This window comes from Eucalyptus grandis, chromosome 1, assembly GCF_016545825.1.
Source record: "Eucalyptus grandis isolate ANBG69807.140 chromosome 1, ASM1654582v1, whole genome shotgun sequence".
In the NCBI taxonomy this organism is placed as follows: Eukaryota; Viridiplantae; Streptophyta; class Magnoliopsida; order Myrtales; family Myrtaceae; genus Eucalyptus; species Eucalyptus grandis.
In genome coordinates, this window is record NC_052612.1 from 8,395,255 (window position 1) to 8,411,346 (window position 16,092).

The window sequence follows — 16,092 nt, forward strand, 5'->3', positions numbered from 1 at the left end:
TGTTGCACGAAAGTTTTGACAATCCTAATATTCTTCTCCCAATAAATGAGGAATAAAAATTTATAGTTTATGTTTTATGTTATGTGTTTGAATTTTTTATCGTTTAAAATTATATGTGACTACGTATTTATTTTATGGATTGTTGTTTTTGGTAAATTAGGAATTATGTTGTTCATCTTTTACTTTGAATCGTTTCGTTACTTATAGCCTTATATGATGTTGCTGTAAAGATTGAATCAGAAAAAGGAATAGAAAAATAAAATAAATTCTCCGATAGACCCTCAAACTGGACTAAAACCACATGTAGGTTCCAAAACCAGTTCTAGGTAAATAGGGTAGGTTTGAGGGTCTAAAGATTGAGAACCGATTATAATAAAGTAAGTTCCAAGTTCCAACTTTGAAATTGATTGGCCCTAGTAAAAGGCTTAGTGGATGGGAATCTGAAATCTTGTCAATGACAAGTCAAATTACTTTATCCTGCAATAATGTCTATCCCTATCAATCAAATGCAATGCACTAAAGTTCCAACTCAAATTTGTTGAGAGATTGAAAAGATTTGTATGCTTTCATGTGGGGAGACACAAGTGATAAATGTCGAATTTATCTCCTGAATTGGGAGCCTATTTGCAAGCCTAAGAAATGTGGTGAGGTTTTGGTTTTAAATCTCTTGAATTGACTAATAAATGATTGGAGTATAATTTTTGAGGTGTGGCTTTTTTTGCAATGGAGAAATAAGTCACTTTTTCATGACAACTTTTTTCCCCTTCAAATACAAGACAAGTAATTTGATCACACACAAATGAAATCATTAAAACTTCGTTTGTGAATGACTCGATATCCCGTTTGGTTAAGCATTCCCAAGGGGTTTTGAGCCCCCAAAACTCATTGGGAAAAATTTTAGGTGTTTGATTTAGCATTAGAGGTCTTCTTGGTCAAATGCTTGCCTTTGAAATGTTGAAAACCCAAAGTAGGTGAGGACTGTTTTGGGCTTTCAGCATTTTCAGAATGCTAAATAGGAGTTTAATGATTTTTTCTTCTTCAAATATTACCCTCATTGATAATTGCGTTTTCCTCTTTTACTCTAAAAAATTATTGTTCATCTTATTCCTCCTTAGACTTGTTGCTCCACTGGTGAAGCTCAGCCGGCGGAGCTCAGCCGACCAGATTTGGTTGCCGAGAAGGGTCGCCTGAGGTCAGGCGGACCTTGGGCATCAACCCTATGCATCGCAGTCGCCTAAGTTGTGGCCTTAGGCAATGCCGCTTGGGTCGTGCGACCCAAGCGATGGCGATGCGTGGGTCACGCAACCTGCCGCCTCCCCACCACCACTACCACCAGCCACCTCCCCCACCACAACCACCAGCTCCAGCTGCCTCCCGATTGTTCCCTATGCTTCAGCATCTCCTCCTCCTTTTTCCTTTTCTTTTTTCCCTTTTTCTTTTCACCTCAAAGCTACCTTACAAAATACACCAAAATGAGAGTATCCAAACACTTTTGCCTCATCAAATGCCAATTCCTCTAAAGATCTTGGGGAAATGCAAATCCATTTCCCTAAAGTTGAACCAAACGGGAAGTGGATCATGTTCTTTTTTTATTATTTTATTTTGGCCTAATGAGATTCTCCACCTTCTTGGTGGTGGGGCTTTGAAGTAATTCCTGACTTGCTGGTGGACAGGATGTCATTTACAAACAAAGAGTGATTGGACTAGTAATCTTGCCGAATTTGCAGGAATATATTTGTTGACACAAGTAGAACTCTAGGATTTATGGTTGAAATTTAACCTCGCAAAACCACTTGGATTTCATAAGACCACCATTAAAATTGACGTTAAAGATATCAGTTATATTCTTAATTCATGGCTTATCATCGATTACCCTGGCCATGTTTTGCTTAAAAAAATCAAAAGACTGCTGTGCTCTCACTTTGACTTTGAAGTTCAACATAACTTTCGGCAGAAAATCACTCTTCAAATTGACTTGCTAATCTTAGAATCGACAAACACTTGACTACTAGTTATTTTATTTTTTTATTTTTTATAATTATTTCCTACAGAATTAATTCATATTATATTAGGCGGTAAAATGTGGATAGTAGATTTACAAAATTAGCCTTTTTTCTACCCAAAAAAAGCAGATTGGCCTAAAATTCCAGAAAAGGAGAACCGAATAATAAGGGGAGAGAGAGAAAGAGAGAGGAGCTGCCAGAGTCGCATGTTGCATTCCTTTCAGAGATCATCGACGGAGCGGGCGGCCTGTGGCGGAAACTGCGACCAACCCTCGACGCCGCGAAGCCGGAGCCGCCGAGCTCCTCCGTCATCCGCCGCGCCCCAGCCCCAGCCCCTCTCCTCCTCCCCCGCCACCGCCGCCGCCGCCGCCGCCGCCGCCCCGCGGCGATCGAGGCTCTCCGGCGGAGCGCAATGGCCGATTGCTCGGCCCGGTCGGTTCCGGCTGCAATTCGGGTCGAATCTCGAGGGAATTGATCGCGGGAAGACGAGGTAGGTGCTTGTGGTTGCGGAATAGGACGGGTTTCTGCATTTTCGTTTGATTCTGTCTGAGCTGTGATTACGAGTGATGCCCATGAGTAATTTGCATGCAATATTGCTGTCGGGTTGATTTTCTGAGTCCTAAGTGAAGCTGAGACTCGGGGAAAAGGTTGCTGTCGGATAATTCAGTGGAACGATTTTTGTACTGGGTTACCGTCGCTGGTCTTTCTTGTGACACCATGAGAAGGAGTTTGGGAAAACCTTCAAATCTAGTTTCGCCTTGCAACCTCTTTGAATGAAAATCTTGCCGTTCGTCGTCGTTTTTTGGAAGCAATTTGAGCCCAAAGCTTGCATTTTTTAAAGCGTGTTGATCAGAGCAGCTACCCTTCTCAAAGGGCTTTGGAGTCCGAAGCTCGCCTCCTGGCGGAACAGTTTAGTTTCGCATGTTGAATTCTCGGGTGAATCATTGTCGCGCATTTCAGTTAGCTTACCATGTAGGTTGTCAACCAAAAAATCAGTATTCTTTTCCTTTTGGTGAATGGATGAAGAGAATATTCTCGTTAGGTAGAGTGGACTCCCTTTATTGCTGCCACCACCTCTCCAATACAAGCCCCACTACCACTGTCCGACAGGATGAATGTCTGGGCTGCAGTATGATTGGGACAATGGAATAACCATTTCATTCTGGGTTTATTCTTTATGGAGATTCTATCATATGTTTATCAGTCTTCTTGTTAAGATCCATGCCTCTTTTAATTTGTTGATATTTATTTTCCCAGGGAACCGTTATTGCCTTGCTTTCCTATTCCCTTCCGTGACCCAAGTGTGATGATAATGTAGACTTGTGGTGATGGGTGGGCTTCAACTTTTTGCTTTAAGTTTGAAGAATGTTGTTAGTCTTGGATGGCCTCCAACCAGTGTCTGGCTATTCATGCATGTCTTCATCTATCTTGGTGTATAATATAATAAAGCAAAGTTCTCGAGTTGCAATGCTTTCTGTTTGGTTCAGCGCTTTAAAGTAGCAATTTGTTTTGACTGGGGACTGTGATGTAAATTGTGTGAGTTCGTTGCGAACTCACTGATTTGCCACCAAAGGGCTCAATCAGCTGAACGATGATGCTTTCCATTCACTCATTTCAAATTCTTTGATGAAAACAGTAATATCTTTTGACTGTGGAACTTAATTTGTCAGTTCTTATAGGCTCGGACTGTAGTTTCCTAATTTCTCACTACTTAATTAGTGTTGTCACTCATGATGGCATCCTCAGCTGATAAGTGCACCGATTTAGAAATTTTATCATGGAGTTGACAGAAGGCCTTTTTCATGCCTTTTTGTGTCCAAACCGATGAGGTTGTCTGGTGCAAGTAAAGACTGAGGAAAGAAGCTGGCAGGAACATGCTACATTTTTGCTATATTATGCACATTACACTACTCTGTTAGTTGAAAACTGATTTTATCTGTGTTTCTTGATTGTAGGAGCATAATGGAAGCAAGCAATACTTATTCGATTCCAAAACCTGGTATGCAGCAGCTTAATAATGTGAGGGCCTCAGGAGCAATGTCTGCATCCTCACCAGTTCTTCCGACTCATTTTGAAGAGAGATATCCCAAACTTCCAGATTCTCATCAGGTTACCATGTCAAGTTCTCTATCTCATGGAACTCCTCTACAGTCCAGTGGTGGGGCAATTGGTCCTATGTGTTCATCGACCTCTGGATACTCAACGGGTCTTCATTACTCATCTGTTACTCCTTCAGAAAAGCATTCAGGAAATGCTCCCTTTATTTTTCAGTCAACAAGTGGCAGTACGACTTATATAATAAAATCTTCTGCTGATGCCGAGCTTCTTCAAGCTGACGCTTCAACACAGTATGATAACAATGACAAGGCATCTTGGTCTTCAGATGCATTGCCATGTATCTATGATTTTCCCGTGAATTCTCCCTTTCAGAACAATCAGATGGAAAATGGTGATGGGATTGGTGTCCTGGCACCTGAGGACTTTAGTAAACCAAATAATTGGCAGGATTGGGCAGATCAGCTAATCAATGAAGATGATGAGTCACCAGATTGGGCACAGATTCTCAGTGAAACCAACCTCCCCAATCCAGAATCAAAGGTTGGAAACCACACTGACAATATTGGCGTCTTTGGTGATTCTAATTCTTTAACTTACTTGTCGTGTCACTGCAGATGGCACATGGGGTCATCAAATCACCATCAAGTCTTTCAGCACATCAGACACGATTGCATCAAGGACTTCCTGCTTCATCGGGGGATATCCAGAGTGCCAACAACTCTTCATCCACAGCAAACAGTAGTACAGCCAAGGCACGTATGCGTTGGACACCAGAACTTCATGAGGCGTTTGTGGAGGCTGTCAGCAAACTCGGTGGCAGTGAACGTACGTCATTGTCCAAGCTATTGTTATCTAAGATTAAGTAGTTACCAAGAGTCGATTGTTCATTCTGTTAAGTTATGTTTTAGGAGCCACACCTAAGGGTGTGCTAAAACTCATGAAAGCTGAAGGGCTGACAATCTATCATGTGAAAAGCCACTTACAGGTGCGTGACTTTTTTTTCTCTGGTGAAATCTAATTTTGCCTGTTGAGATCTTCACTATAAATCCTCTGTACTTTTTCATTGAACTCTATGCTTTTTGTTGGTTTAAGTTGTTTAACATTTATTGCAGAAGTATAGGACAGCAAGATATAGACCAGATTGTTCAGAAGGTATATAGCTCATGCCTCTGAGTTTCCACATCTTTTGAGCTTATTCTACATTCACTTGGCTTCTTTGTTGAATTTACCATATTCCTGGAATACGTTAGCTTTATATAGGGTTTTGTGTCATATATGCGGATTGACTGTGTGTGCCTTATGGTTGGACTTGGTGCTGTGGAGAAGGGTTTATGGGTTTAGGTTAAAAAATGTCTTTATGACAAGTTTCTGTTTAATTTTGCTCTGATGCTTTAGGTCACAAGCATATTTTCAAGTACATGCTTGAAAATATTAAGGGCGCCCTTCTTTTTTAAACTCTTTTTCTTATTTATGTTTGTTGTAGTCATTCTTTGTACATGCTTCAGTGGAAAAATGATGCATTGAAATTTTGTTATTTTCTTATTTCAGGGTCATCAGAGAAAAAATTGACTACTTTTGAAGAATTGTCATCCCTTGATCTAAAGACGTAAGTGCATTGTTGCTCCATCCCACATTTCTCTTTTTTCTTTTTCCCTTTATTTCCTTGATGCCTAAAAAAGCATATGTATCAGCTGAGCAGATTGTCTTTGGTTATGGTATAGCATAAAATATCCGTATCTGGTTTCCTGGACCTAGAATAGATTCCAAGTGATGTATTCACTTGGTCCTTTTCATAAGAAATTATGGTGCCACTTTGGACTTTGGTCGAATCACCTAAACAGCCAACTCTTCTATGAAACCTAAACGTAGTTGCAGATGAATGTACCTATTGCTCCCTGGTTTTTGTTGAATGCAGATCATTTAGCTAATTTAAAGACTTCAAATTAATTACAAAAGCCAGGATTAAGGAGAAATCCAAACCATTAGCTTTAAATTGTGACTTTATTTATAAATGTGAATCATTCAATGTGCATTCTGACAGAACAAAGTGATAGCCTTAATTGGAGGAACTTGCAGATTTTTCTAAAAGATGGGTTGTTTCTCTATATCTTATGTCTAGGAGTGCTGTTTTTTGATTAAGCGTGTCTTATTTGTCTTTTCTCAAACGCAAATGTTTTAAAAACCTATATGCAGCTAATGATTGAGGTACTTATTACTCCATATTTCTTTCTTTAAGGCAGATTCAGTCTATCTGGCTAATCAAACGGAGGTTTTAGGATGATGGGAACCAGTAACTATTGAATGCAACTGTGTTATTTTAGAGAATACAGAAAAGTGATACAACTGCCGTCAGAGCTAAGTGGAAATTAGTTCAAGTGATGGATTTTCTGTTCTTTTAGTGATTTCTAATGGTGCTATTCTTCAATAAATGGTTTTCACCTGTCTACTCTCTGAAGTTAAAGGAATTTGATTATCGTGGTTAAGCCTTTGTGATTTCGCCAGTTGTTTATCAATTTATTGATGGTCCTAGCTTCTGTAGTACTAGATTCTAAGGGGTCTTTTGTGTATTGCCTAATCTCACCGGGATGGCGCCGCAGCTTATGTAGTGGAGGCAATTGCCCCGTAGGTAATCTGATATTTAAAATTTTAGTATATGTTCTTTTCTTATAAGAAAAATGATGCATTCATAAGTTCTCGGCTTTGACCAACATTTTGTTCTGCTAATCCAAACTAGCTCTCTTTTTGGCCTCCACAGTATAATCTGAAATAAAAGCAAATCCCGTTCTACGAAGTTACCTTCTAATTGTTGCAAATTTAGCGATTGCAATAAGCACACCACTAGTTATGCACATTTCATGGAAAAAAAGTAATTACATAACGTGTTCTAATCTCTTTTGAAATTTTGTCCCCACTGCCTAACTGCTCTAGCTCCATCCCAGAATCTCGGTGTTTGTTTTATATATATGCCAACAAAGGAAGATAAATGTAATGTTGGTTGATTCATGCATAATACTCGTTTTTCTCAAGTTTTTGTATTATGAAGCTAACTAGGTCGTAGAGTTGTAGGCCATGAAGATGACGCAAAGGCAGATTTTATTTTTTTTATTTTTTTTGGTCGTAGATGCTAAGGCAGTTGATTGGCTGGATTTGATTTGTGGTTTGTCTCTTATCTATCAAGCAATTGTGAAAGAACTCATTAAGTTTAGCTTGAATTTTAGGAGCATGGAGATCACTGAAGCTTTGAGAATGCAGATGGAAGTTCAGAAACGGTTGCATGAACAACTCGAGGTATAACTTCTCAGATATTCTTATCATGGTTTGGACTGAGTTAATGACGAGAAGAATATTTGGTAATTTGTTCAACCAAGTCCCTACCACTTCACGTTTATTCTGTATGTTTGAGCGCTGACATTAGCACATGAGTATTCCCTCCTTTATTTTTGGAGTATCCACATAGACTGTAGAGCTTGTTCAGCTTTGGGACCCATTTAGCAAGCACTTGTTGGAGCATGCCTGTAACTTTAAACTTCATGTTTACCCCTAAAAATGTCTTTTTAGTGCACACTGCTACTTGGATGTTGTGAAAACTTAACTGGTTTAGCTGACAACTTCTTTGTTTGATTCATTCTCTACTTTCATTTGTCACAGATTCAGAGGAAACTCCAGCTTCAGATTGAAGAGCAGGGGAAATACCTCCAGAAGATGTTTGAGAAGCAGAGCCACTCAGGAATGAGCAAGCTGAAAGAATCTTCTTCTAGTTTGGATGATCACTCTGCGCCTTCTGGAGAACTTCAAGACTGCCCTGAAAAAGCCGAATATGAAGAATCCAAGGAGGAGCCAGAAAAAACCGATATTGATCCTATCAATGATAGCAACGTTGCTCCTAGAGAGTGTTTGCAGGAGCAGGGGGGGACGCAAAGTGAACCTGCAGCTGTCTCTCTCGAGAGTCCCAAGCAAGGGGTGCGCGAGTCGTCTTCTGAGCCTTCAAAGCGTCAGAAAATGGGTGTTTGAGTTCATGATTTATCCCAACTCAGCATATTGAATTTGCGGTGAGAATGACAAACTAAGCGAAAGGAAGAAATGAGCCGAGAATGGCGTCATTCTCGGCTCTTTTTCACGTGGAGCATCGAGCTTCAAGGCTTTTTGTGTCTTCATTTTTCATCATCTCTTTGCTGCAATTAGATATATGTATATCCGCTGACTAATTATTGCTACTGAAGTGGCGGCTTTTTGGATTAGCTGAACTGAACATGGCTTCGGCCCTGGCGCATCGGTTTTTCTGTCTGGCTACTAGAGAATTTGGCAGTCTCTTATAACAATAACATGCTGGAACGCTGCACTTGATGTGTTTCATTTGCATTGAATGTTATCATCTTTTGTCTGCTCCTCGGATATGAATGCCAGACGAAGAAGAAGCGCTGCTTGGATTTTGCCATTTATTGAAATATCGATGAGAGATAATCATCTTACTCTTCTTTTGAGATGGCTGAACAATACCCCAACTCGTTACGGGAAGTCAGCAAAAGGGATGCATAGTTAGAAAAACAAAGAAAGGTAACCCAAATCAAAGGAGATGCTAGTAGTTTTGCCCGGGCTGCCGTATTTTCCTGTGTCTCCGTTCTGAGAAAACTTAGGTGGGCGCCGCCTACGTTCATTTGAGTTAACTTTGCACGAAAGCATCGCTCATCTTTCGAACTTGCCAAAGAGTTCGGCATGCGAAGATTCGGTCCTATCGATTTATGATGCTGGTTCAGTCATTGGTTGCGTTTCGCTCGACCCGATTCGACCCCGCCCCCGCCCGAACCCAATTCGATGCCACACCTGAACCCGATAATCGAGCTACGCGATACATTGTAAAGAGCTGTATACGCACGTGTTCAAGGAGGGTGTGGAAAGCAAATTTCCCCCCATAAACAACGCTGTCATGGTTTGGAAGAGGGTTAGCATCAGCGCTTTCAAGACAACCTTGGATTCGAAGTAACCGGGGCGGCAGCAGCAGCAGCAGCAGAGCTAACAAGCAATCTCCTCCTCTCTCTCTCCACCAAAACATTGCCAAAAAATTGACGTCTCTTCAACTCAAACCCACGACCTCCCACCTCACACCGTTTGGTAGAGAGATTACACCACTTCCACACACACACACACATACTCTCTCTACGCCCCTCTCTTCTTATATGATGCAGCCCTAGCAAGCACCTCTCTCGTACCGTTCTTCTCCCCGGCGCCTCCCCCTCGCGATCGTTTCCCGCTCGGCCCGTGGCCTCCCCGACACCATGTCCGGCTTTGCCGTGGGCTCTCACTCCCGGAACGAGCTCCATGTCACGAATGGTGGCGCTGCTGACGAAGTACGTAGCCAAACCCCTAATCCCTCTTCTTTCCATCCATTTTTGAGGACTCACCATCACATGTTCATTCGATTTTGTTTTACTCTCTTTAACTCTTGGAGATTTGCGTTTTCTGAGTTACTAAATCATCATGGATGGCGATATTTCTCTGATAAGTTTTACGTATATGTTCTTCATTGCATGTTGCATCATTCCCTCATTCATCACAATTCTTTTGTAATCAATATGGAAGGAGAATACAAGAGAGATAATAATATTATCCATTTGAAGTGTCTATATTGCCAGCTCTTGTTTGAAGGTTGATTATGATCTAAAAGTTTAATTATGGTTCATTTCATTGCTCAATAAATCAATTAATATATAAATCTATATAGGCTAATAACATTTGGCGGGTCCTCGTTAAATGATAATTGGTGGACTAGTCTCTTCCACAAGCATCGCTAATCACATAATATTCTAAAAAAAAACTAAATATAACAGGGAATAAAAATTCAAATTTAAAATCACATAATACATTAAAAATAGGTCGATCCGATCTTGCATCGAGAAAGACCATCTAAATAAGTAGGGGCAAAAATTTCGCAATATTCTACTTTTAAATGATTTCGTTTTCTTCTCAATTTTAGAATTTTAATTTTTATGGAGAAATAAATGATTACTATGATTATCACATGTGCTAAATAATTTAATTCGGATTATTTGTTTATTACCTTATTTTTCATTTTCATTTTCAATATTTTTTTGTTTAATTTTTTTTTTTTTTTTTCCCAGCACCGCTCTCCTCCCCGCCAAAACGCGGCCAGAACCTGCCGCGTCTGCGGCGACGAGATCGGCCTGAAGGACGACGGCGCTCCGTTCGTCGCCTGCCACGAGTGCGGCTTCCCCGTCTGCCGCCCCTGCTACGTCTACGAGCGCAGCGACGGCACCCAGTGCTGCCCCCAGTGCAACGCCCGCTACAAGCGTCACAAAGGTCCGCCTCCCTTCCCCCCCTTTCCTCCGCCGCCGCCGCCGCCGCCGCCGCCGCCGTCGCTGGCGGAGCCGGTCCGGTCATTTTGGTCGGTCCGGCCGGTCCGGTCGAGTCGCTTCTTCGAGTGACGGGGATTTTTTTGATCTCTTTTCGTGGCGGTTCTCGCAGGGTGCCCTCGGATCCCGGGAGACGACGAGGACGACCACTTCGAAGGCGAGGATTTCGAGGACGAGTTTCAGATCAGGAACCGCGGCGAGAATGCAGTTCGCCCCACCGGTTTCGATCGTTCGGTAATGACCGGCTCGATCTGTTGCTGTTTGATTTCTAAGATTTTCTCGTCCTGGTGATCGAATGAAGCTGATCGATTGATGATTGTTGCAGGAGAATGGGGACAGTCATGCGCCGCAAGTCCATCCGAATGGTCAGGTTTTCTCTTCGGCCGGAAGCGGTGAGTCTAGTTAGCCGATGATGATCGGCTTTCTTTCGTGGTGTTATTTGGTGGTGTTTGTGTTGGTTGGTGGTCGAAACGAAGTGAAGTGATCCTGCGTGTTTTGTTTTGTAGTCGTCGGCGCGGAGTTGGAAGGAGAAGGCAATGCGGAGTGGAAGGAGAGGATCGAGAAGTGGAAAATCAGGCAAGAAAAGAGGGGCCTAGTGGGCAAGGACGATGGCGGGAACGGCGATGGAGAGGAAGATGACTACCTGTGAGTTCTATGCAAAAGTTTCGTTCCTTTGGGACTTATCGATTTTCCGTGTTTTGAGGGTGATCTCCATGATTATACTGGTCTGTGCAAATGACTCCCAAGAAACATTTTCTTCTGTGTTGTTTGGAAAAGAGAAAACTGGTCTGTTTGCTGAAACTCTCAATCGGGTTGTCCTCGGTGATCTGATCATACAATGCTTTTGGGGTATATTTTCAACATTAGAATCAGGAAGGATACAGCTTCACACTTCATGGAGAAAATTAAGTGCGTGGACTTGTTGCAAAATGTTTCAAACATACTTTCGAGACGAAAATGTGTGCAATTTATCAAATGCCAAAATACACCTTTGGAGGTCCTTGTGAAAGATCTGATTCTCTTACCTCTCAAAGGACTTACATAATGCAAGGCAGTTGCATTACAGCTATTAAAAGCTGGTGGCATGTGCTGAATGATGCTTATTCTTCTTCATGTAAATTTTGCAGGATGGCTGAAGCTCGGCAACCACTTTCGAGAAAAGTACCGATTTCTTCGAGCAAAATAAGCCCATACCGAATTGTCATCGTCCTGCGCCTCGTAGTCCTAGGCTTTTTCCTCCATTTCCGTATCTTAACCCCTGCAACTGATGCATTCCCTCTATGGCTTATCTCAGTTATATGTGAAACATGGTTTGCCTTGTCGTGGATTCTTGATCAATTCCCTAAGTGGAACCCGATAAACAGAGAAACTTATTTGGATAGATTATCCATAAGGTTTGAGAGGGAGGGTGAGCCCAGTCGCTTAGCTCCTGTGGATGTGTTCGTCAGTTCTGTGGACCCTCTTAAGGAACCACCAATAATCACTGCAAATACTGTCCTCTCAATCCTGGCCGTTGATTACCCGGTGGACAAAGTTTGTTGCTATGTATCTGATGATGGCGCTTCGATGCTGCTTTTTGACACTCTCTCTGAAACTGCTGAGTTTGCGAGGAGGTGGGTCCCATTCTGCAAGAAGTATAGCATCGAGCCGAGGACTCCAGAGTTTTACTTTTCTCAAAAGATTGATTACCTGAAAGATAAGGTGGAGCCCAGCTTTGTGAAGGAACGTAGAGCCATGAAAGTAAGAAGTAGCTTTTATATGTTCGAATGCTGAATGCCCTTTTTCCTTTTTGTTGTGAAATCCACTGAGAGTGGGTGCCTCTCGTATGTGATGTAGAGAGAGTATGAAGAGTTCAAAGTGAGGGTCAATGCATTGGTGGCAAAAGCTCAGAAAAAACCTGAAGAAGGATGGGTAATGCAAGATGGTACCCCCTGGCCTGGAAATAATACGCGCGATCATCCTGGCATGATCCAGGTAATTTTTTGCTCCTTTAATAGAAAAACTTTATGACAGTGCAGAAAACATGACTCCTCATTTTTTGTCGAGGCTTGTTAGTCTCCCTACTTAGAGAATTATGATAGGGTTTTGTTTATTAGACGCTTTCAGCAATACCTTCTCTGAAATTAATAGTAGGTGCAGAAAAAGACAAGAAGAGCAGACTGTTGCTCTGGGCAATGTCAACTTGTATGAACAGATCAACAACGATTGTATAAAAATTCAGTTTTTATAATGGATGAAAGAATGCTCATATACATGTATTTTATAGGTTTATTTGGGAAGTGCTGGAGCATTGGACGTGGAAGGTAAGGAGTTGCCTCGACTTGTATATGTGTCCCGTGAGAAGCGACCTGGTTACCAGCACCACAAGAAGGCTGGTGCAATGAATGCTCTGGTGAGTTCCTTATGAATATCGTCCAATAATTTCGTGATTCCTGCAATGGAAATATTTTGTCTCATGTTGGTATTGAAATACAAAGTAATTCTTAGAGAGACCAATAAGATAAAAGTATAAGAAACTTAGAAGACCTACGAAAATGCTAAGGTTAGTTCTTAGTTATTTGATGTGACATATGTGGCCTCTGTTTCAAAGTTCATCTTGTTTTAGCATGTCACATTCTATTAATTACCTGTTTCTTCAATCTGCTGAATGAACTGAATGCCTTAGCAACCATATTTTTCATAGGTTCGAGTGTCGGCAGTGCTAACAAATGCACCCTTCTTGTTGAACTTGGATTGTGACCACTACATCAACAACAGTAAGGCTATCAGGGAAGCTATGTGTTTTCTAATGGATCCCCAACTTGGAAAGAAGCTTTGCTATGTTCAATTTCCTCAGAGGTTCGATGGCATTGATCGACATGACAGATATGCTAATAGGAACATAGTTTTCTTTGATGTAAGTGTGCAGTGATCCCATCCTTCTTTCAATCCCTATTCTCCAAATAGGTAAAGAGACTGAATGAGCTTTTGTGTCACTTTCAGATCAACATGAGAGGGCTTGATGGGATACAAGGACCAGTGTATGTTGGAACTGGATGTGTGTTCAATCGGCAGGCATTGTATGGGTATGATCCTCCAGTGTCCCAAAAGCGGCCAAAGATGACATGTGATTGCTGGCCTTCATGGTGCTCTTGTTGCTGCGGTGGTTCAAGGAAGTCAAAGTCAAAGAAGAAGGATGATACGAGTTTGCTTGGGCCTGTTCATGCGAAGAAGAAAAAGATGACAGGAAAGAACTACTTGAAGAAGAAAGGGTCTGGACCTGTCTTTGATCTAGAAGACATTGAAGAAGGACTTGAGGGTTTTGATGAGCTAGAAAAATCATCGCTCATGTCTCAGAAGAATTTTGAGAAGCGGTTTGGACAGTCACCTGTATTCATTGCCTCCACACTAATGGAAGATGGTGGCTTGCCAGAAGGGACTAACTCCACTTCACTTATTAAGGAAGCTATCCATGTCATAAGTTGTGGCTATGAAGAGAAAACAGAATGGGGCAAAGAGGCAAGTATAGTCTGGTTATGGCTCCTTATATGCATGAGTACTTTGTTTTCTTACTTTTTATTATCTGAATATCTTCTGCCTTCCTACTTAGCTTCCCCTTTTTAATGGAAATTAATAAGGGCATCCTTATGGTTCCTTGAGCTGGAAATGACATTTTCTGGGAAGAATTACTAGTGTGCCTCCATATTATTTGTGAAATTACTGGTTCTTTTATAGAATTTTTGCTTGGTGAAGTTTTGAGAAGTTTAGTCATCAGAGAAGCTCATAGTTGAATTATTTGGAAAATGTTGCTTTAACTCACTAGAAACGATTTACCATCAGAAAACGGCTTTAGGTATTCTTTATTGTTGTTTCATGAAATGAAACTGAAATCTATACCTCCTTTTGGCAGATTGGATGGATTTATGGCTCTGTTACAGAAGATATCTTGACAGGCTTCAAGATGCATTGTAGAGGGTGGAAGTCTGTATATTGCATGCCCAAAAGACCAGCTTTCAAGGGATCAGCACCTATAAATCTGTCAGATCGACTCCATCAAGTTCTGAGATGGGCTCTTGGCTCCGTTGAGATTTTCCTCAGTCGTCATTGTCCTTTGTGGTATGCTTGGGGAGGAAAACTCAAACTGCTTGAGAGGCTTGCCTATATCAACACCATTGTCTACCCTTTCACTTCCATTCCTTTGCTTTTCTACTGTACAATACCTGCCGTTTGCCTTCTCACTGGGAAATTCATTATCCCCACGGTAAGTTCATTAAGGATAACTTCCATTTAAAAAGTCTACACTTGCGCACCTTAAAATCCTCATTCAGGCTATATGAGTGATAGAATTTTTAAATTTTTTGTGGCATGACACTCTCAAATTGGTGCGATACTAAGGATCAGTGCTTTATATTTGTCTGGTTGTTTATAGTAATGTTCGTTGTAAATAAATTGACATTATTCAGTTAGTTTCTCAAGGATGCACTAGAGAGTGCCCTAAAAGTCATCTTCCAGAATGATAAGAATTATTTCATGGTCGTTTCTCTCTGTTTTTGTCTGGGTAAATCTGAATAGTTGCCAGTTATTCTAATCGACTTTGCCTTTGGCAGCTCACTAACTTTGCGAGCATATGGTTCTTGGCCCTTTTCCTATCCATCATAGCCACTGGCGTGCTTGAACTACGGTGGAGTGGTGTCAGCATCGAGGACTGGTGGCGTAATGAACAATTCTGGGTCATTGGTGGCGTATCTGCACACCTCTTCGCTGTATTCCAAGGCCTCCTCAAGGTGCTTGCCGGAGTTGATACTAACTTCACTGTTACAGCAAAGGCAGCCGAGGACAGTGAGTTTGGTGAACTCTACCTTTTCAAGTGGACTACCCTGCTCATACCACCAACCACTCTAATAATCTTGAACATGGTCGGTGTCGTCGCCGGTGTTTCGGATGCCATAAACAATGGATACGGATCGTGGGGCCCTCTGTTCGGGAAGCTCTTCTTCGCCTTTTGGGTGATCGTCCATCTCTACCCTTTCCTCAAAGGTCTGATGGGAAAACAGAACAGGACACCCACGATCGTGGTCCTTTGGTCCGTACTTCTCGCCTCTATTTTCTCATTGGTCTGGGTCCGGATCGATCCATTCCTGCCGAAGCAAACTGGTCCAGTTCTCAAACCGTGTGGGGTGGAGTGCTGATTCTGGCGTCGGATTTCATTCAACACGCCGTCTCTCCGACCCGATTAGATGTGTCGCTTTACGGAGCTGTTTCTTTCTGTCTCTTACTTGGGACATATTGTAATGCACTAGGGGAAATCTTCCCGATTGAAATCTCTTGATTAGCATAGGTTTTGCTTGAAGAGTGTGGAACTGAAATGTGCAAAGTCCTGCTTTTGAACTTTTTGCAATATATTCTGCTCAAGATTAAGCACTTGCCAACCTTCTGTTGTTAGCAGAGAAAACCAATCCCAGGAAAATGCAGCACCTGCACCTTTCATTTCCGTTGACTTTTGCAGGAAATTTTGCCTTTTGTTTGATTAAATAATTTACATCAAATTAAAAAAATGAAAAAAGCAATTCTCATCAATGGAAATACGACAATCGTCCGAAGAGTTGCGACAGAAGTAGTATGGCATATTTACGTTGGAAACTATAGTCCAAAGAGTTGTGACAGAAGTAGTATGACATATTTAT

General features: G+C 41.6%; 2 protein-coding genes across 2 annotated transcripts; both read left to right on the top strand.

Moving 5' to 3' along the window:
• The first annotated feature begins 2,170 nt into the window (after positions 1 to 2,170).
• On the top strand, positions 2,171 to 8,425 carry LOC104436960 (protein PHOSPHATE STARVATION RESPONSE 1). Its single transcript, XM_010049827.3, has 8 exons — positions 2,171 to 2,493; positions 3,959 to 4,601; positions 4,676 to 4,886; positions 4,970 to 5,046; positions 5,174 to 5,213; positions 5,610 to 5,667; positions 7,280 to 7,349; positions 7,710 to 8,425. The coding sequence occupies exons 1-8, from the start codon at positions 2,210 to 2,212 to the stop codon at positions 8,070 to 8,072; spliced, it is 1,746 nt and encodes a 581-aa protein (XP_010048129.2). The 5' UTR covers positions 2,171 to 2,209; the 3' UTR covers positions 8,073 to 8,425.
• Positions 8,426 to 9,280: 855 nt separating this feature from the next.
• LOC104436967 (cellulose synthase A catalytic subunit 4 [UDP-forming]) lies at positions 9,281 to 15,835 on the top strand. The gene is given in 12 exon segments (NM_001302736.1): positions 9,281 to 9,406; positions 10,178 to 10,376; positions 10,542 to 10,663; positions 10,755 to 10,821; positions 10,936 to 11,074; positions 11,557 to 12,169; positions 12,266 to 12,403; positions 12,696 to 12,821; positions 13,113 to 13,325; positions 13,412 to 13,927; positions 14,319 to 14,669; positions 15,016 to 15,835. Coding segments are annotated over 12 exon segments (3,138 nt in total). The 5' UTR covers positions 9,281 to 9,334; the 3' UTR covers positions 15,598 to 15,835.
• Positions 15,836 to 16,092: the final 257 nt, after the last annotated feature.

Coding starts and splice junctions, on each gene's coding strand:
- LOC104436960 (XM_010049827.3), top strand. CDS start 2,210: ATGTTGCATTCCTTTCAGAGATCATCGACGGAGCGGGCGGCCTGTGGC. Junction 4,602..4,675: donor TCCCCAATCCAGAATCAAAG/GTTGGAAACCAC, acceptor GTGTCACTGCAG/ATGGCACATGGGGTCATCAA. Junction 5,668..7,279: donor TCATCCCTTGATCTAAAGAC/GTAAGTGCATTG, acceptor CTTGAATTTTAG/GAGCATGGAGATCACTGAAG.